We start from the raw sequence: 18,788 nt of genomic DNA, 5'->3' as shown, positions 1-18,788 counted from the left end.
GGTCCAAAAGGTTTTAGGAACATGCATATGAAGGAATGGGCACCATGTTATGCCAAGTAAATGTCTATTCTTTATATTTAGCCACTCCATTCTACTAAGGGGTATGCAAACATGACATCAAACATGACATGTGATGAATAATCCCTTTGGCCAAGCAAAAAACTAAAGCTAATTTTGAGCAAATTCGAGTGCATTATCACATAGAAAAATTTGGATACCAATGCCAAAATAAGTTTTCATTTTTGGTAGAATTGAGTAAATACATTCAAAAAAAAAATTTAGACCTATCTTTTAACAAATAGATCCATGCTATAAATAAATAATAATAATAATAATAAATAAACAAATAAATAAAAATCATCAACAAATGACACAAAATATTGATGTCTTGATTCTACACAGATCTCAAATGTTTGAATGAATAAGAGGTAATTGAATGAATAAGAGAAAACAATTACTACGACGCTCTCGACTCTCAAAAATGATGTCCTCATATGCTTTCCCAACTAACATGCAAAGCACTCAAAACATGAAACAGACTTGAACATAGGAAAAACTTCTTATAGTTTTTGAAGAGATGGATGACCCAAACGAGCATGCCACTAATTAGAAGAAGCACCGTGAGTAGAAATTGAGGAAGTCGTATGACAAAATTTGGGCCCACCATGACCATCAGTGAAATAGTACAGGCCCTCTTTCTCAAGCCCTCCACCAATCCTCTTCTTCGTTCACAAACCCTAAATAACACAACAAGAACGAAAGAAGGTTATAGAACAGTTATACGACTTAGCTAATTGACTAACTAATAGCAAAAGTTCAAGGGAAATTTAGGCACATATGACACAAACAAAAAAGGAAAAGAAGGAATTGAAAGAATATTGCCAGAACCAGAAACCATTGTAACTAAACCACAAGAGCAACCTTAGAGGGTGGACTACAAATTAGGATTACCTTTCATATATAGGAGGAGGCAAAAGAATCTATAACCCAAGGTGAGGAGGATTGAGAAGCAAGAGGCCCAGTTTTAAACTCCTCTCGAGACATGGCAGATGATGCACTAAACTCCCCACTAGAGTGGCTAGATGCATTTGAAGTTTCAATAGTAGAATAGCCCTTTACAAAAGACATCTTGACCCAATTTGGTTTCCTAAGGAGATCCCAACAGCGATCAATAGTATGATTTCCCTTCCCACAATGCACGCAAAATGTGAAGCATGACAACTCCTCGTCCTAGTACACAACCATTGCCACCACCACAATCTAACGCTGTCCTTGTCCTTCAAAACTTCCCATACTATGGTTATAGGTAGTATTCATGGCTGAATTATCACAGAACAGAACTGGAGAAGAAATCAGGTAACAACACTGACACAAATAGCACTTTCAGTACTCCAAAAAATCTGAACTTACAACACCTCAGACCCCCCAAAATCCGGAAGTTCAAGAGGCAGATATGACTACAGAGCTGAGCTTATCCTATGAGGAATTACATAACCACCAAAGGCAGACAAAGCAATGTATGGAGACATTAATAAACAACCTGGCAGCAGCTCCAGGCATTATGGCTGGCAGCAAGGGGGAACAATTGCAGAAAAGAACAGGAAATGAGTATTTGAACACCAATCAAAATCAACCAGCAGTCTGTACAAAATTGCAAGCAATCAATCACAAACACATGGCATCAAAACAGCTTCATCAGCAAATCACAAACTGAGTACAACAGATTGCTGCCTGTGGAACAGAGGAACAGCAGCAGCATACTAGAAACAGGGTATGCTGACTTCACATCAGCAAATCAACATGAAAACATATAGTTTCCTACCAAGGATTCTGCACAACCTAACCAAGAGGAAGGGTGTCCATAAATGACTATCAAACCAACCAGAAAATCACACTTCGGACTGATTAAGGGAGGATAAGGAGAAAAAAAATGAAAAACAGAGTATGAAAATGAATTCAGTTAAATTAGATTTGACGGAGATCAATGCTCTGATACCATGTTGTAGAGTTAAATATGGAAGAGGGAAGGCAAGAAGAGAAGAGGATAAGAAGAATAAAAAAACAATAAAGAAAAATCTGAGTGGCAGTTTCCTGGAGTCTAACGTACAGCTCCAGGTCTGCCCTCTTATATATTATAATAATAAAAAGTCTTTAAGGACAAAATTACCTCCACTCACGCAGCCAATTGCTGAAATAACATATTCTCTTCTAACAGGATCTAAGCTCCAAAGCCTTTTATCACTCCCCAAATGAACATGGTCAATAAAGCCAACTCACAACCTGGTCAATAAAGCCAACTTGCTAATCTCTCTCTCACTAAGATTTCTCCCAAAATGGAAATTCCAAAAATACTATCTTCTTGCAGAAGAATAAATGCAGCAATAGGGGTATCATGAAGATTAGATAACTGAAAAAAATGAAGGAATGTAATAGACAAAGGCATCTTCCCCACTCAACGGTCTTCCCAAAAGCGAATTCACTCCCCATCATCCATTGGATAATGGATTTTAGGAAGGAAAGAAGCATAAATCTGATAAACAAACGTCCAAGGACTTGTATAAGTAATGTTAATTCCCATATTTGGCATTTGTAGCATGTCAAATTTACGATGAATTACCTTACACCAAAGAAAATTATGTTCTAAAGAAAAGTGCAAATAACCATTTCCACACCAAAGAAATATTTTTGGACACCGAATTACCGAGACCCAAGCCTCCCACCCTTTTAGTCTTACATACAACCACCTAACCTATAAAATGATCTCTACTACCCTCTCACTGCTCAACCCAAAAAAATCACTCACTACTTCTCAAGCCTCTGCACCAATTTTACAAGGATTCTAAAAAGAGAAAGGTAATACAAAGGGATGGAAAATAAACAAGTTTGGATAAGGGTGACACGACTCTTAGAGTGAAAAATGCTCCTCATCCAGTCTCCGAGCCACTCTCTCAAAAACAGGATCCTAGAAAGAATCAGCATTGGGATTATCACCTAGAGAGATACCTAAATAAGTCATAGACCAAGTCAAAATGGCCAAAGCTAGCCTAACAAAAGGGTCCACATTAACAGCAATATCCACACCACTCCTAGAGATTAATTTTCAGCCTCGACGCTTTCTCAAACACCTGCAAGCAAGGTCTTAAATTTTGATTTTGACTCAAATTTTGAAGCTCCAAAAGTACAGAAATTTTGACTTCGATGTCAATTTCGATTTTGATTGAAAAAATAACGGAAATCAATAGTAAAGCATGGAATTTTTTGTGAATCTTTATAAATTGTTAACAAACATAATAATGTAAGTTTTAGGACTAATATATTACAAGTTAAATAGATTTATGTTGCGTATAAGGTAGGAATTTGAAATATAGTATGTGTATCAAACATATTTGTAAGATAATATTCATTAAACATATTCAGTTAATACAAATGAAATTCATAAATCATTAAATACTATTTATTATACAAATAATGATAATTTAGACATGAATGGTTAAATAAAATGTTGCTGCAAGTTCATTTTTTTATATAATTTCAAAAGCACTCGTAATAATCATTTGTTTCGATCAAAATAAATAAAATAGAATAAGAGAAAAATTACACTTCACTCCTAAATCTCTCATTTGAATTCCTAGGGAATTTCATTTTATAATTAAAATTTCGACAAGTTTCACTAAAATTTCAAAATTTCGATAAATTTCGGATGATTTGTTGAGATTTCAACGGAAATTATGCAAGATGGAAATCAATTGCCATTTCGATTTCGAGGGTGATAGAAACTCGAAATTTAACGGAAATTTCAACAATTTTGTGGAAATTTAAGACCAAGCATGTAAGATAGTCAACAAATTAAAGAAGCCACCTAGGTTATCTAATGGAAAGAGATTAGTATCATCAGTGAACTGAAGATGCAATAAAATACAATCCTCATAACCTACCTTAATCCCCTCTACTAACCCTCTCTCTACACCTCTCTCAATCATCCTACTCAAAACATCAACCACAATAGTAAAGAGAAGGGGAGATAGGGGAACTTCCTATCTTAGACCCCTAGACACACGAAACCAAGACTTAGCCTTGCCATTTACCCAAAAAAAAAAAAAAAAATCTACATAAGATAAACACCCTCTAATTCATTTCCTTCCCCTCAAGCCAATGGCTTTTCTAGTCATAACCTTATCCAAGAAATCATAGCTCACCCATAATAAGCTTTCTCAAAATCCAATTTCAACACAAGGCCTCTCTTATTACTTTGAACAGTATCTTCAACCACTTCATTAGCTATCAGGGCAGCATCATTTGTCTGTCACCTATAAAAGCACTTCGGCTGAGAGAGATAGCATCCTCCTGAATTGTAGCCAATCTCTTAGATAACACCTCAGTCAAGATCTTATAGACACTCATTACCAAGCTCATTGGTCTAAAGTCCTTGACCTTAATGGCACAATTTTTTTTGGGCACCAAGGTAATAAAAGTATATTTCATGCTACTCCCTACCACTTCATTGAAAGAATTCAACAAAAAATTTTAAGATCTCCCTTCAAGATCTCCCAACTATCCTGAAAGAAAGCGATAGTAAAGCCATCTGGCCAAGGAGCCTTCTCTCTACCCACCTCAAAAAATTCAGCTCTTAATCCCCTCTTCCTCAAAAGGTCTCTCTAACCAAGCAGCTTTATCAGCTGATATAAGACACTAATCCAACCCCTCAAACATAACTCTTCCCTCATCCTCCTCTAAAAAGAAGTTCCCATAAAAGTTAGTAATCAAACACTCAATATGGTCAAGATCCTTAATAACCTCTCCCCCATCATCCTCAAGTTTTTTAATAAGGCTCCTTCTTTTCCTATTGATTGCCACCCTACGGAAAAGCCTAGAGTTGCAATCCCTGTTCTTGTCCCAATTCATTTTAGATTTCTATATCCAACTCATCTCTTCCCTCAAAACAACTTGTTCAAACTCATTGAACAACTAGACTCGCCTACCAATAATGTCCTTAGAAAGAGGTCCCTCCTTAGTCGATCAATCAAGTGCACTCAGTTCATCAAGAATACCTTTTTTTTTTTTTTTTTTTTTAACATCAGCAAAAGTCTCCATATTCCAGACTTTCACATAGAATATCAACAAGAGTTATTCATGTTCTAGCAACCTTTTCTTAAAACAGAAACCTTCCCATCCTTCCACAGTGCACTCTCCTTGACAAATAAAATACATTTATTTTTTTAATGTTGATTTAGGCAATGTTGCAAGTAGTGATGTATCTCAATGGGACCTAAGGAACAGAAAACTATAAAGAATTTCTTAAGATACCAAGGGAATTCAAGAAAGATTCTTCAAAAATAGAATTTAAAAAAAAATAAAATGAGATTCATTTCGCATGTTATACTATTTCAATTGTATATATCTCTTTTCTGGGATAGACACGTAAAACCCCCAGTAAAATTGAATTGTTTCCGTCTATAATCAATAATGGGCAAGGATTATGATCCTTGTAGCTCAAGTGTGAACAGTAGTAGGGGCAGTTTTGGTACCTCTGTTACTGGGTAATAGAGGTAAACCAACATGAAATAATGTAGCAGCATTGCATCACTGAGCACGACAGAGTCTTCATACCCCAATAATAACATGTTATTGAGATGGCTCTAAAGAGATTGAGCCCACAAAACATGAAGAATTAAGCATTCAAGTTATTCAAGGACTAAGGGTTGGCAACACCAGGAAATGGTGGCATTATTTGCCAATACACTTTGCCACCATCCTATGACTATTAGATTAATACACATCAAATAACTTCACTGATCTACTGATTATCGGCAAAAAATTGAACACTAAAAGAGGAAGAGTTTCTTCAAGAAAGGAGATACATTAAGGGAGAAAAAGAATACAAACAAAATAGGACTAGAAATCCTCAACAAAGAAATCTTAAAAAAAAAAAAAAAAAACGCCCAAAACAGAACTGTCCAGCATGCCCAACATCCAAAAACCTAACAAGCACTACCAATATATATCCCTTTTCAGTCCCTTTCCATCACAACAAATAGAGCAGTGCAAATTTTCCAATTCCCATTGTCCCTTCATAGTCTTAGCTTTACCACCATTTAAATGGACTTCCTTTCCCTCCGAATTAACCAACCACATACCCACTTTATCCAGAAAATGTTGAAAAGAGATCCAGGGACAGGCTCAATCTTGTGACTCTTATCTCCTTCCTCGCCTAATCCAAAATCTCAGCACCAAAAACTCCCTCTTAGACCGCCAATGGATCTGGAGGCTTAAAAAAATAGCCCAATAAATCAGAAGAATCTACTCCATACTGAGTTGTTCACCAACCTCATCTATAAGCAGACCTCCATCATAATCAAAATCAGTAATACAGCTCACCCTCCTCGTCTGAAACAGCAGCCCGTTTCTTCTTCACAATAGAATTTTTCTCATGTCCTTTGTTAAATATATTGTCAACCCATTTGAAATCTCCTCAAGGTAAAAACTAAAAACTACCATCACCATGTCTTCTCAAAAATTTAACTTTCCTCACATCTGCACTGAAATGTCTCTTAGTTGAGGAGTCCCTTTTTCCATTCTCTTCTGCCTTTGACAGGTATAAACCTGTGGTAACGCAGACTTTCAGCAATCCAGGATTTTGACACCCCATAGATCCCCACCTTGTTTTTACTAGAAGTCACACTACGTCAATTCCAGACCTAATCAGCAGTCATATTGTCCTCCATCTGCACATTATAACATCCATCCTCCATAGAAATCCCTCCAGATAGCTCATCATTATTCTCCCTTCCCTCAGCTCTCCGCCCACTAGGCAAAGACTTACACTGTCCACTCACAATAACCACTCTGGATGTAGCACAAAGTTGTGTCTCCTCAACCTGCTTGCTTTGTCCAAAACCAGACGTATACCCCTCCTTTTCAGAGCCCTTGGTGTCACAAGCCTTACTTACACTCCCAAAATACCATTGAAATGAGTGCTGGGCTTGAGGTGTACTTAACTTTACAGCCTCCTCACTTGTATGTTAGGCCCTTGAGACACAAGCCGGAGATGAAGAAGCAGTCCCAGTCTGGAGGGCAAAGCCCCTTGCATGTTAGAGAATTCATTCTCTATCAATGCTCCACCTAGAATCTGCCAATCACCAATGAAATATGGGAAATGGTATCCTCCAAGTCAGCATCCAATCTCTTAGATAAAACTTTGGTCATGCGTCTTTAGGCCCTCGACTCACATTCTCTTTTAGACAGCAGAGCAATAAAAGTTGAGCTAGTACTCCTCCCTACCACCCCATTATCAAAAAAATTCATGAAAGACTTTGAAAAGATCTCCCTCCAAAAAATTCCAATAGTTCTGAAAAAATGCCACTGTAAACCCATCCAGGCCAGGCGCCTTATAAATGAACATTATGAAAACCTTTAAGAATTTCTGTATTTAATAGATTCAAAACTTTTTAAAGTAATAAACATTCTTAAATAATAAATTCAGTAAATAATTTTACAAGTGCATCAGCTGGATCGTGCTACTAGGTGACCTAGCCATAGTTAGGGGGAAAAAAAGGTTTGCTGTAACTCCATTAAATACAAAAAGAGTGAAACCCACCTTGTCCCCATTGGGTCTCAGATCAACAGACCCATACATCTCAACACAAAATGGAAACACCTCCTCACATCATTTCCAGGACTTAAAATAGAGAATTAAAGCAAGGTGAAGAAGTTTTTCCTAAATGACCCAAAACTCTCAATTATTAGTGCCACCACACTTTCCCGGTTCAATTGGTACTTCATTTTTTCTATGCTTGATTCTATTAGTATAATTTCTTCATAATGCTTCAACCAAGCAACAAGCACACACAGCAGGCTCATTTTAGGTTTAAAAGAATCCATCCATGTATCAAACTATGAGAGAAGTACTATAAAATTTAACAGTGCTAAAAAATAACAAATAACCAAACTAATTCTAAAAAAAAAAAACAAATGTAAGCTTTGAGGGACATTATAAACTCACTGCCATGGCAAGAAAGACATTATGGAGGGTAAGTGGTTCAAGGACCCAAATGATTTTAGCAACAGGATCATCTTCTGGTCGAAATAAATCAGCTATCAAATTGTTCCTGTAGTCACCCTTTGCACTAGTTGCCGAATCATCTGTCAAAGTTGATTGCACTGGTTGCCTTTGATCAGAAAAATTAACACGGTCATGAACTAAAGAAACAAGTTCGTGAATCGCTTGAAGAGCAAGGGGCTCCAATTCATCCAACATTGTACTCTGCTTTAGTTTATTCCTTTTTAAATCCTTGTTCCCACACTTCAGGTCCAAATCATGGCCTTGATCTAATCATTTAAAAAAAAAAAAGTCCAATAATGAACAGGTTAACAGAGCACGTATATGAGCAACAGCTTTCATTTTTCTTCAATAAATTTAAAAAAGAAAAAACATTATAGCAACTGATATTATCTATACTAGCATGAACAATGTAAATTATTTCATTGGACAAAAATAACCTTGCCATGGTGTTAAATATTGTAATGATCCTTAACTATCTTAAAGTGGGCCTAAAACATCCAATACTTGAAGGCCTAGTGATGTAGGACAAGAAGCAAGCCCTTGGGAAGATCCTTGTTGGGGAATAATTAAGAAGAATTGGGTTAAGGGATTATGGGGTTTAGTTAGTAGTTTATTATGTGTTTAATTTCATTTGTATAGTATTATGTGTGCAGGAATGGGGGTAGTTTTTGGGATGGATAGGGATAAGGCTCCAGGTCTGGATAGTTTTAATTTGCCTTTCTTTCAGGACTGCTGGGATATTATTAAGGATGACCTGTTCAAAGTTTTTGCTGAATTTTATGGGAACAGAAGGCTGAGTAAAAGCATTAATTCTAAACTTTATTACCCTCACGCCTAAGAAGTCTAGATCCATTAAGGTAGAGGACTTGAAACCTATTAGTCTAGTCTCTAGTGTCTATAAGATTATCACCAAAGTTCTACCTAATTGGCTGAGAGAGGTGCTACATAAGACTATTTCTACAGCTCAGAGTGCTTTTGTGGGAGAGAGAAAAATTGTAGATGCTACTTGGTGGCTAATGAGGTAGTAGAGAATATTCATAGGAGGAAGAAGAGGGGTTTTATATTCAAATTGGATTTTGAGAAGGCCTATGACAGAATTAGTTGGAGTTTTTTGGATAATTTTTTTTTGGTGAAAAAGGGTTTTGGTGAGCATTGACAAAGGTGGATAGGAGGTTGTTAATCTAACTTGTGGTTCTCAGTACTAGTGAACGAGGAACCTAAGTCCTAGTTTAGGGCTTCAAGAGGCATTAGAAAGGGGGATCCTCTTTCCCTTTTTTTGTTCTTCCTTGTAGCCAATATGTTGAGTAGATTAATGGATAGGGCTATGGATAGATGGATGGTGAAAGGGTTGGAAGTGGGGAAAGAGGGAGGTGTGGTCTCTCATCTTCAATTTGCAGATAATAAGAACCTAGGGTTTTATCGTAAAGAAATTGGGGAAATTTAAAGAAAGGAAAATAGTAAGAAAAAATAAGGTTGATCACTTCGAGGGGAACTGCCTCCAAATTAGCCAAAGGCTATAAATTATATTATTGCTCGAATAAAAATATTAAAAAAAAAAAACCCATTGGGTTCCATATATTTATAGGGTAGGGAACCTTACTCCTATTAGGAATGTAAAATATCCCAATACAAATCCTTAATGGACTCAATCCTAATTGATTTGAGAATCCTAACACATCAAATAAAAATCCCAACATTAAATAATCCTAACATTAGATAGAATCCCAATTAATATGGGAATCATAACACATTAATTAGAAATCCCAATTGAAATGGGAATCCTACCATTAAATGGAAAACCCCAATTGATTTAGGAATCCTAACACATTAATTAGAAAGCCCAATTGATTTGGGAATCCTACCATTCTCGTCTCGTTCAAATCAGCCTTGTCCTCAAGGTTAAGCAACAATAAACTTCAAAAATCCCCCCTCCAAGGATTGATAAGTTTCCCAAGTTGCACCTTCAAATGGTAAATGAGACTAGGTAACTAAAACTTCTATGATTTCATGACCTCTACATTTTACCACTCAGCGATCCAAAATTGCTTGTGGCTGCACTTGAACCTCACCAGTAGGTGCAACATCAGGCAAGTGGTGTCGCATAGCAACTTGTTCCCCTAACTTCTTTTTTAGGCAAGAGACCTTAAAAACTGAATGTACCTTAGAACTTGTTGGCAAGTCAAGACAATAAGCAATACGGTTGTAGCCTGAGAAATACCCAATCTCCCACTAAGAATTCCCTTTCATTATGGTGCTAATCAGCTTGTTGTTTCATACAAGCTTAAGCGACAACAAGATTTTCCTTGAGGATCTGCAGCACGTTGTCTTGATCATGTAACTCCATCAACTTGATCAACTTTGGAGGATCCAGCTAACTACCTGCCCTGTAAGAATAGGAAGAGCTCGACCATAAACAGCCTCGAATGGAGTGAACTTGATGAAGGAAGGATAAGTAGTATACCACCATTCAACCCATCAAAGCCATCACACCCAATCCTTCGATTTGTCGCTAGAAAAGCAACGAAAATAAGTCTCCACACACCTATCAACAACTTCAGTTTGCCCATCTGATTATGGATGATATGCAATGCTCATACTCAATTGTGTTCCTTACAAATGGAAAAAGTTCCTCCCAAAAGTTGCTAGTAAAGACTTTGACATGATCATTGACAATAGACCGAGGAAATCCATTCAACTTGACAATATTCTCAACGAAAGTGCAAGCAACACTTATAGCAGTAGGTGAGTTATGGCACAAAAATAAGCATATTTTGCGACGAGACAGTCCACAACAACAAAAATAGTAGACTTACCTTCAGAAGATGATAGTCCCTCAATGAAATCCTTGGAGATATTAGTCCAAGCTTCTTCTAATATAGGAAGAGGTTGTAGAAGGCCTGGACTCGCCACAGTTTCCCCTTTCTGTCCTTGACAAACATCCCATTCTGCCACAATTTTTTTTTATTTCACCCTTCATTTCTTTCCAATAAAATCACTAAGAAATGCGCTTGTAGGTTCTAAGAAAACCAAAGTGACATGTAGCTGATAATGTGTGTAATTCTTGCAGTATGGTTTGCTCATGGGCTAAACTAGGCACTAATAAAATCCACCCCTTATACAATAAGTGTAAAACGTCCAAAATGTAAGGAGGGACTGAAGTTGGCTCTTTTTTGTAGCTTTTCGATAATATCTCTAGTCTCTGGCTTATGCCACCATTCCTTCCTAATTGGTTCAAGAATAGTACATGCAAGTACAAAAATAGCTATAAGTCCAACTTGTTCAAAAAGTCGTGAGAGTGCATCTGCCACCACATTCTTGGTCCCTTGTAAAGAATCTCATAGTCATAGCCCAACAACTTAGTGACCCACTTCTGCTGTTCCATGAAAAAGTTTCATTGCTCCAAAAAATACTTCAGCCACTTGTGATCAGATCGGATTTGGAAATGCTGACCAATTAAATACGATCTCCACTTTGTAACTGCATGCACAACAGCTATCATCCCTTTGCCATAATAGACATGCTACTGAGGGATGCAGAAAAAGCCTTACCAGTAAAAGCAATGGGCCATCCGTCTTGCATTAAAGCTGCACAAATGCCAACTCCTATGCATCAAAATCAAAGATGAACACCTGGCAAGGCAAAAACTAGTGACATTGCATGCTTAAGCTTGACAAAGGCTTGTTCAACTTCCTCACTCCATTTGAATGCATCCTTTTTTAGCAAAATAGTTAGTGGAGCACTAATATTTCCATAATCATTGAACAACTTGTGGTAGTAACCAGTCAACCCTAAAAATCCTCGCAACATTTTGATTGTTTGCGGAATAGACCAATCTGTCATCACTTATTGTTGGCCTAATAAGGCTTAATCTCATTTTGATGATAACAAATCAAAGTTACTTAACATGTCTATGTAACTTTGAGTTTCAGGACTTAAGTTTTTTTTGTGAGCGTACTTGAAGAGCTTAATTGATTTGAACACTTAAAAGTCATAAATCATGAAGGATATAAAGCTATGTGAGACATGAAACTCGTTGAAGAAGTGCATAAAGCTTAGAAGACATATTGGAAGCTTCACAACATGAAGACTTAGGCACTTAGATAGAACAATCAGATGAAAGTCTCATGTAAGTACTTCAAATCTCAATATTGATTGATTGAAGCTCCTAGGATATGTCATTGGACTTAGATACCTGATTTTATACATGGAAAAGGTTTTCTCAAAGTCCAAATTAAGTTTTCTATTACATGAATTAAGTTTGGAACCAAAAATATTGAAAAACAAGTGTTGCTGAAAGGACAAATGACTAATGATAAATCATCAAGCAACTGTGGTGCTACTGAGTTTGAAAATAGACAAACAGAATAGGCACAGGCGATTGACCTATCGGGCATAGTCGACTGACCCCATTCTAACTTTCAGAATGCACTATTTTTAAAAAAGCATAGTCGACTGACCCTTTGAGGACAAGCAACTAATGCATATGTTTAAACAAGTTACAGCACTGATCTTGTTTCCATATCTTACTTGATTGGTTTCCAAATTAAGAGAAAACTTTAGGGAAACTTTTTGAAACCCTAGTGCACTATTTAAACATCATATTCTCGCACATTGGGGTAACGAAAAAATTTGAAAAGAGAGAGAGAACGGCAAAAACTCTCTGTTATACTACTGCAGTGTTCTCTGCGAATACTCTCAGAAAACTGATCTAATCTTTCGAATCTCACACGTTTGAATTAGTTCTGGTGATATACTTTCGAGCTTCAACTTTCATATTGTTTATTTGAAGTATAGTTTTGAATCCAACGTATACTAATCTGCTCATTTGAGGAGCTTTTCTCTTGTACCAGCAATTGTTGTTGTTTGTTGTATTGTTTGAAGGTTCAGGTATTGAATCGTTGCCTAGCGAGAGGGTGTTCTCGTTAGAGAGGCGAACTCCACCTTGAAGGGAGAGAGGTTGTAACTTAACCTGGTAACGAAGCTGGAAAGGAAATCCTCATAGCAGGTTGCTTGAGGCAAGGACGTAGGCTGTGGCCGAACCTTATAAAAACAATGGTGTTCAGCTTCTTCTTCCCTACACTTTTACTTTCCGTGCTTAACTATATTTTCATTATCAACTTGCTGAATATTGAATCTTGCTGATCGTCTGAACTTGTTCAATAACATATTGTGCTGAAAATCTAAATCTTGCTGAATATTGAATAGTGCTAAATATCGAATCTTAGTAAATATTGAATCTTGTTGAATATTGAATAGTGGTGAATATTACTAAGTATAGAAACTTGCTGAATATCAGAGATTAATTGAATATTAATTTCAGTTGTGATAGAATCTATATCATTTTTTATTTAGTTGTTGGATAGAAAATCAAGACAAGTATAAAGTTTTTTTTAGTCTTGTGTGATTAAGCTAAGGATAAAATGGTTTTCTTAATTAAAGCATATATACAAAGATAAACCTACTTCACTACTAAAATTGTTTTTGAAAACATCATTAAGCATTGCTAAAATAGAAATCTGGTAAATTGTTCAGCTGAGTAAATTGAAATTTAATATTGTAGTATAACTGTAGATTTCATATATATATTAGTGATCATATCTAAGAACTTTCGATTGATATAGTTCGGTTACTGCATATATATATTGGTTGTGAATATTATTTAAGTGTGAAATAATTCAGGGTTGAAGTAAATAATAATTCCGCAAATAATTTTTAAATAACCCAATTCACCCCCCTCTCGGTAATACATTCTAATTTCACTTATATTTTAGAAGGGTCAACTAAAGCACCCTTTTAGGAAACAATATGCCCAACGTGTTCCACATGTGGTTAAACAAAACTGCATTTAAATTTCTTGACAAACAAATAACGCTCACGAAAAGTGGTGAGTACAGTTCGCAAATAACCTAAATGATCTTTAAGAGATGAGCCATATATTAGGATATCATCAAAAATTATAAGAACAAACTTATGTATGTAGGGTCCGTTTGGAAGGTTGAAGGTGCATTGGTTTACCAAAAGGCATAACCAAGAACTCGTAATTGCCATCATGAATTCTAAATGCAATTTTTTGAATGTCATCCTCATGTACCCGAGTTTGGTGATAACCTGATCTCAAGTCGAGTTTGGTGAACTATTGGGCACCTCCTCACTCATCTAACAATTCATCCACAATAGGGATAGGATATTTATCCTTCACAATGTTCATGTTCAGTGCTTGATAATCAACACGTATCCACCAAGAGTCATCCTTTAAGAGAAGGATATGGACTAACACTTGGTTGAATTATGCCAACATCTAACATTTTTTTCACTATCTTTTCTATTTTTGCTTTTTGAAAATAAAGATAGGAATAAGGGCGGATGTTAGTCAAGACACTACCTAGCAATAGAGGAAAGCGGTGATCATGTGTTCACTGAGATGGCAATCCCTGTAGCTCCACAAATAGGTTAGAAAATTTTAAAATAAGAGACTCTAGCCCTTCATCCTGGAAAAATTAATGTTGTAACTCCTTTGCTGCTCAAAGTTGTACCAGGCAGCTATGTCGCTCCTTTTTAAGGAACTTCTCCATAAAATGGCACGAAACTGTAGTGACATTACCACAATGTTTTCCTTTAAAAGTCCACTCTCTGGCCATCCACAACGAACTTCATAACCAGTTTAAATAAATTCTAAGCTATATCACCTAAAATCCTTAACCGTTCAAAACCCAAAACCAATTCATAATCTTCTAGTGGTAGCAAAAATAAATCAACATACAACCCATGATTTTGCATAGCAAGTTTAACCTTCAGATACTTGCTCTAACATGTCAAGGTCCTTCCATCTACAAGCTTCACATCACAGTTTTCACATTACTTCAATGGATAGACTAGTCATTTAGCAATTTTAGCATTCATGATATTATAAGTGCTACCCAAATCAATTAAGATAGTAACAAGTTGGCATTTTAGGAAGCCACTAATTTTCCTAGTTTGAGGATTAGAATAACCAACTAAAGCATGAGCTGAAGAAAGTGATAAATTCAACATTATCATCAGATTCCACACCTTCTTGATTTAAATAAGGGGGATCATCCTCAACCTCTTCTGGATCCTCCACTGGTTCAATCATCAAAAGTCAGCCCTTTTTGCAATGGTGCCCTCTATGCCACTTCTCATCACAATGTCATCACAAACCTTTCATCATTCGTTCTTTAAGTTTCTCCTAAGTCAATCGTTTGGCATAAGGATTGCAAGGAGCAAGTGGTGTAATAGTGTTGCTGACATTCTGCCTGCTAATGGTCTTGGAGCGACGCCATTCTTCTCCCAACTTCTTTTCTTCTAACCGTGCAAAGGAAATTGTAGCAATCATATTCCGTTGCCAACGCACTTTGACCTCACGCCAAATGTCAGGTAGGAGACCTTCAATAAAAGTACCGACGAGTTGGCCTTTATTCCAATCATTAAGCCTACTTGATAGCCGCTCAAATCATGCTTAATACTCCAAGACAATGCTAATTTGGCATATTTTAGCAAGCTCTCCATCAATATTCTCATATCCAATGGACCCAAATCGAACAAGTAATGCAGAAAAAAATTCTGACCATGAAGGCATTTTGTAACGAACTTCAAACCAGTCATATCATTGTATAGCATCGCCATCCAAACTAATTGAAGCACTCTCAACTTTAGATAATTCTAGAATACGGTGAAAGAAAAACTATTTTTGAGCCCTAGAAACCCAACCAATAAGGTCACCATTGTCCCACCAATGAAATTCCACCTTCATACGAGAAGTACCATGATCATGCTCTCCTTGGTAACCTCCTTTGCGCATGTATAGCTGCTCCCTACGATTAGCGGACATAGAGGCATCATTGCTCTCTCTTTATGGGAAGATGTAATGAGTAGTTTAGACATCGATATCTAGATCTCTTCAAATTGAGACTTAAACATATTGCTAAATTCAGCCTTTAGCCTATATCTTCCATCTAGGACTCTGCTAAATTTTTTTAAGCCATTGAGCATGAATGACGACCAAGAATTCCAAGATCTTGCTTTTGTCAGCAAGTTAACGGCATTCACAAGAACACCGGCCCTAATACTAAAATGATAAGACCCTAGTATTTTATCGTAGAGAAATTGGGGAAGTTTAAAGGGAAAAATAGTAAAAGAAAATAGTGTTGATCACTTGGAGGGGATCTGCCTGATAATTAGCCAAAGGCTATAAATTATGTTATTGCTTCAATGAAAAAGCCCCACAGTGTAACATATATATAGGGCACGGAACCTTAAATAGACTCAATCCCAATTGATTTGCGAAACCAAACACATTAAATAAAAATCCAAACATGAAATAATCCTCACATTATATAGAATCCCAAATGATTTGGGAATCATAATAGATTAATTAGAAATCCTAATTGATTTGGGAATCCTAGCATTAAATAAAAAATCCCAATTGATTTCCTAACACATTAATTAGAAATCCCAGTTCATTTGGGAATCCTAATGACAAATGATACCATTTTCTTGTTAGAAGATCACAACCGTTCTTTTGACTATGTTTTGGGCATCCTCAAAGTTTTTGAGAGATTTCAAGGCTTAAAATATATATTGGAGAGAGTTGGTTAGCAAATATTAATGTGCTTGTTGGGCGAGTTAGGGAGCAGTCTTCTATTTTGCAGTGTGGTATTTTAGAGTGACCTTTGACTTATCTAGGGTTCCCGCTGGAGGGCAATCCTAGATGTGCAGATTTTTGGAAACTAGTAGTGAAGAGAGTTTCTAGGAGGCTTGATAGTTGGAAGGGGGCTCTCTTTTCCTTAGGGGGTAGAATCACCCTCATCTAGGCCTACTTATCTAGTATCCTGTTATATTACTTGTCTGTTTTTGGATTGCCAATGGGGATCGCTAAGAAGATTGACAAAATCATAAGGGATTTTTTGTGTTTCAAGGTTGGGTTTTTAAAGGATCCTTTAGTAAGATGGGATGAGATTTGTAGGTCAAAATTGTAGGGAGGGTGGGTCTTGGAAATTTGGTATCAAAAACATTGCCCTTTTAGCTAAGTGGTCATGGAATTTTGAATTTTCCCTTAGAAAATCATTCCCTTTGGCATTAAATGATTAGAAGTATGGCATGGATGAGAATAGGTTGGGTATTAGAATTAGTTTGAGTTATTCATTGAAGAGCCTTTGGAGATCTATTTCTCAAATTTATCCCTTTTTTTATGCCTCATATTAAATTTGTTGTGGGGATGGATTCTCAAATTCGATTTTGGAAAGATTCATTGTTGGGGATGATATTCTAGCTACATCTTTTCCACATCTCTTTCGTTTGAGCCAAGGGCAATATAGTATGATTTCCTTCTTTGTCGTTGATTTCATTTCAAAAGACCTTTTAATGATAAAGAAAAGTTGGAACTTTTATCCTTGTTATCATTATTGAACAACTGCCATCTTTCTTTAGATAGGGACACTTGATTTTGGGTTTTTGATCATTCGGGAGGGTTACTCTCGAAAATCCTTTTTTTCTTTTTTTCTTTTTTTCTTTTTTTCTTTTTTTCTTTTTTTCCTTTTTGAGTTTTGACCCGTCCTAATGCTTGTTTTCCCCTATATTCTTCTACTTGGAAGGGCAAAACACCCCCAAAATTAAGGCTTCCATATGGCTGCTTGTGTTTAATAAAATCAACACTAATTACTTATTGCTGGCTAGGAAACCTTTGAAGGCCTTATCTTCAGATACCCATGTGTTATGCTATTTGAACTATTAAATGGCACCTCATTTATTTATGCCTACAGGATTTGGAATAATTTATTTGGTGTGATAGGAGAATCTTGGGTCTGTTCAGCATTGGTCAAGGAATTGTTGTCAATTTCCTTTGAGGGGATTGGTAGAAGGAAGGACAGGATGAAAATATGACAGGGAGTGCTGTGGGAACTATGGGTGGAGCGTAATGAAAGTATTTTTTCAGGAAGAGAATTGAATTGGCAGCTGGGTTGGAAAAAGATTCATTACCTGGCTTCTTTATGATGTGTTGGGTTCAGTTGCTTTAATGGAGTTAGTTTTTCAGATATTCAGCAAGAGTGGAGGAACCTTTTGCTCTAAATTTTATTCTTTTTCCAGTTTTTGTTTTATTAGTTTATTTTTTCTGTATTTTTCCAAAACATTGACGTGAGAAGTATTTTTCTCTTTTTTGTAGTTTCTCCTCTTATCAATGAAATCTCTTCTTTTACTATCAAAACAAAAAAAAAAAAATTGTATACTCAAGGGCTTGTTTGCTATATTTGTGTAATATAGGGGTATGTTTGTAATGTAATGTAGTTTTAGGGGTATATGTGAGATTCTACGTCATGAAGCTTTCTCATAAATAGTGTGTGAAAGCCATGTTGTAGGAGTTGTTGAATTTGAATCAAAGAGAACGTGAGTTTCCCCCCTTGTATCTTCTCTCTCCTCTCTTCCCCTTCCTTCCACTCTTCAATTTCTTCTAATCTCTTCCATGGCTGCAGATCCTTGATGCTGCCCCCACATCATTTGGTATCAAAGCCCAAGCACAATCTCATTCTTCCATTTAAATTTCCCCATCTTTCCCATACACTCTTTCTTAATAATAAAAGAAGATATGTTAAGAAAGAGAATGTACAATCAGAGCGAGGATACTAAATCCTTTTTAAGAAAAATAAAAACAAAATCAAAGGCAAACAAAAAAGAATAAAAATGGTATAAATATAAAATAAAAATTAAAAATAAA

The 18,788-nt window shown here is 36.3% G+C and overlaps 1 protein-coding gene across 4 annotated transcripts in view; it reads right to left on the bottom strand.

Annotated features, from left to right (window-relative positions):
* The window catches only part of LOC131155194 (lysine-specific demethylase JMJ31), a 78,274-nt gene that overhangs the window by 25,974 nt on the left and 33,512 nt on the right, over positions 1 to 18,788 (bottom strand). For 3 of the 4 annotated variants that reach the window (XR_009136767.1, XM_058108147.1, XM_058108148.1), the window contains exon 12: positions 8,000 to 8,325. Coding sequence is in view for 2 of the 4 variants with exons in the window: in XM_058108147.1 (XP_057964130.1) it covers positions 8,000 to 8,325 (326 nt within the window). In the remaining 2 variants the exon portion in view is untranslated. Of the gene's footprint in view, positions 1 to 619; positions 738 to 7,999; positions 8,326 to 18,788 lie in introns of all 4 variants that reach the window. The other variant, XR_009136766.1, reaches the window with a different exon arrangement.

Source organism: Malania oleifera, chromosome 5 (assembly GCF_029873635.1).
Source record: "Malania oleifera isolate guangnan ecotype guangnan chromosome 5, ASM2987363v1, whole genome shotgun sequence".
Lineage (NCBI taxonomy): Eukaryota > Viridiplantae > Streptophyta > Magnoliopsida > Santalales > Ximeniaceae > Malania > Malania oleifera.
Note: the sequence above shows the minus strand (reverse complement) of the source record. Positions and strands in the feature narration are given on the sequence as shown.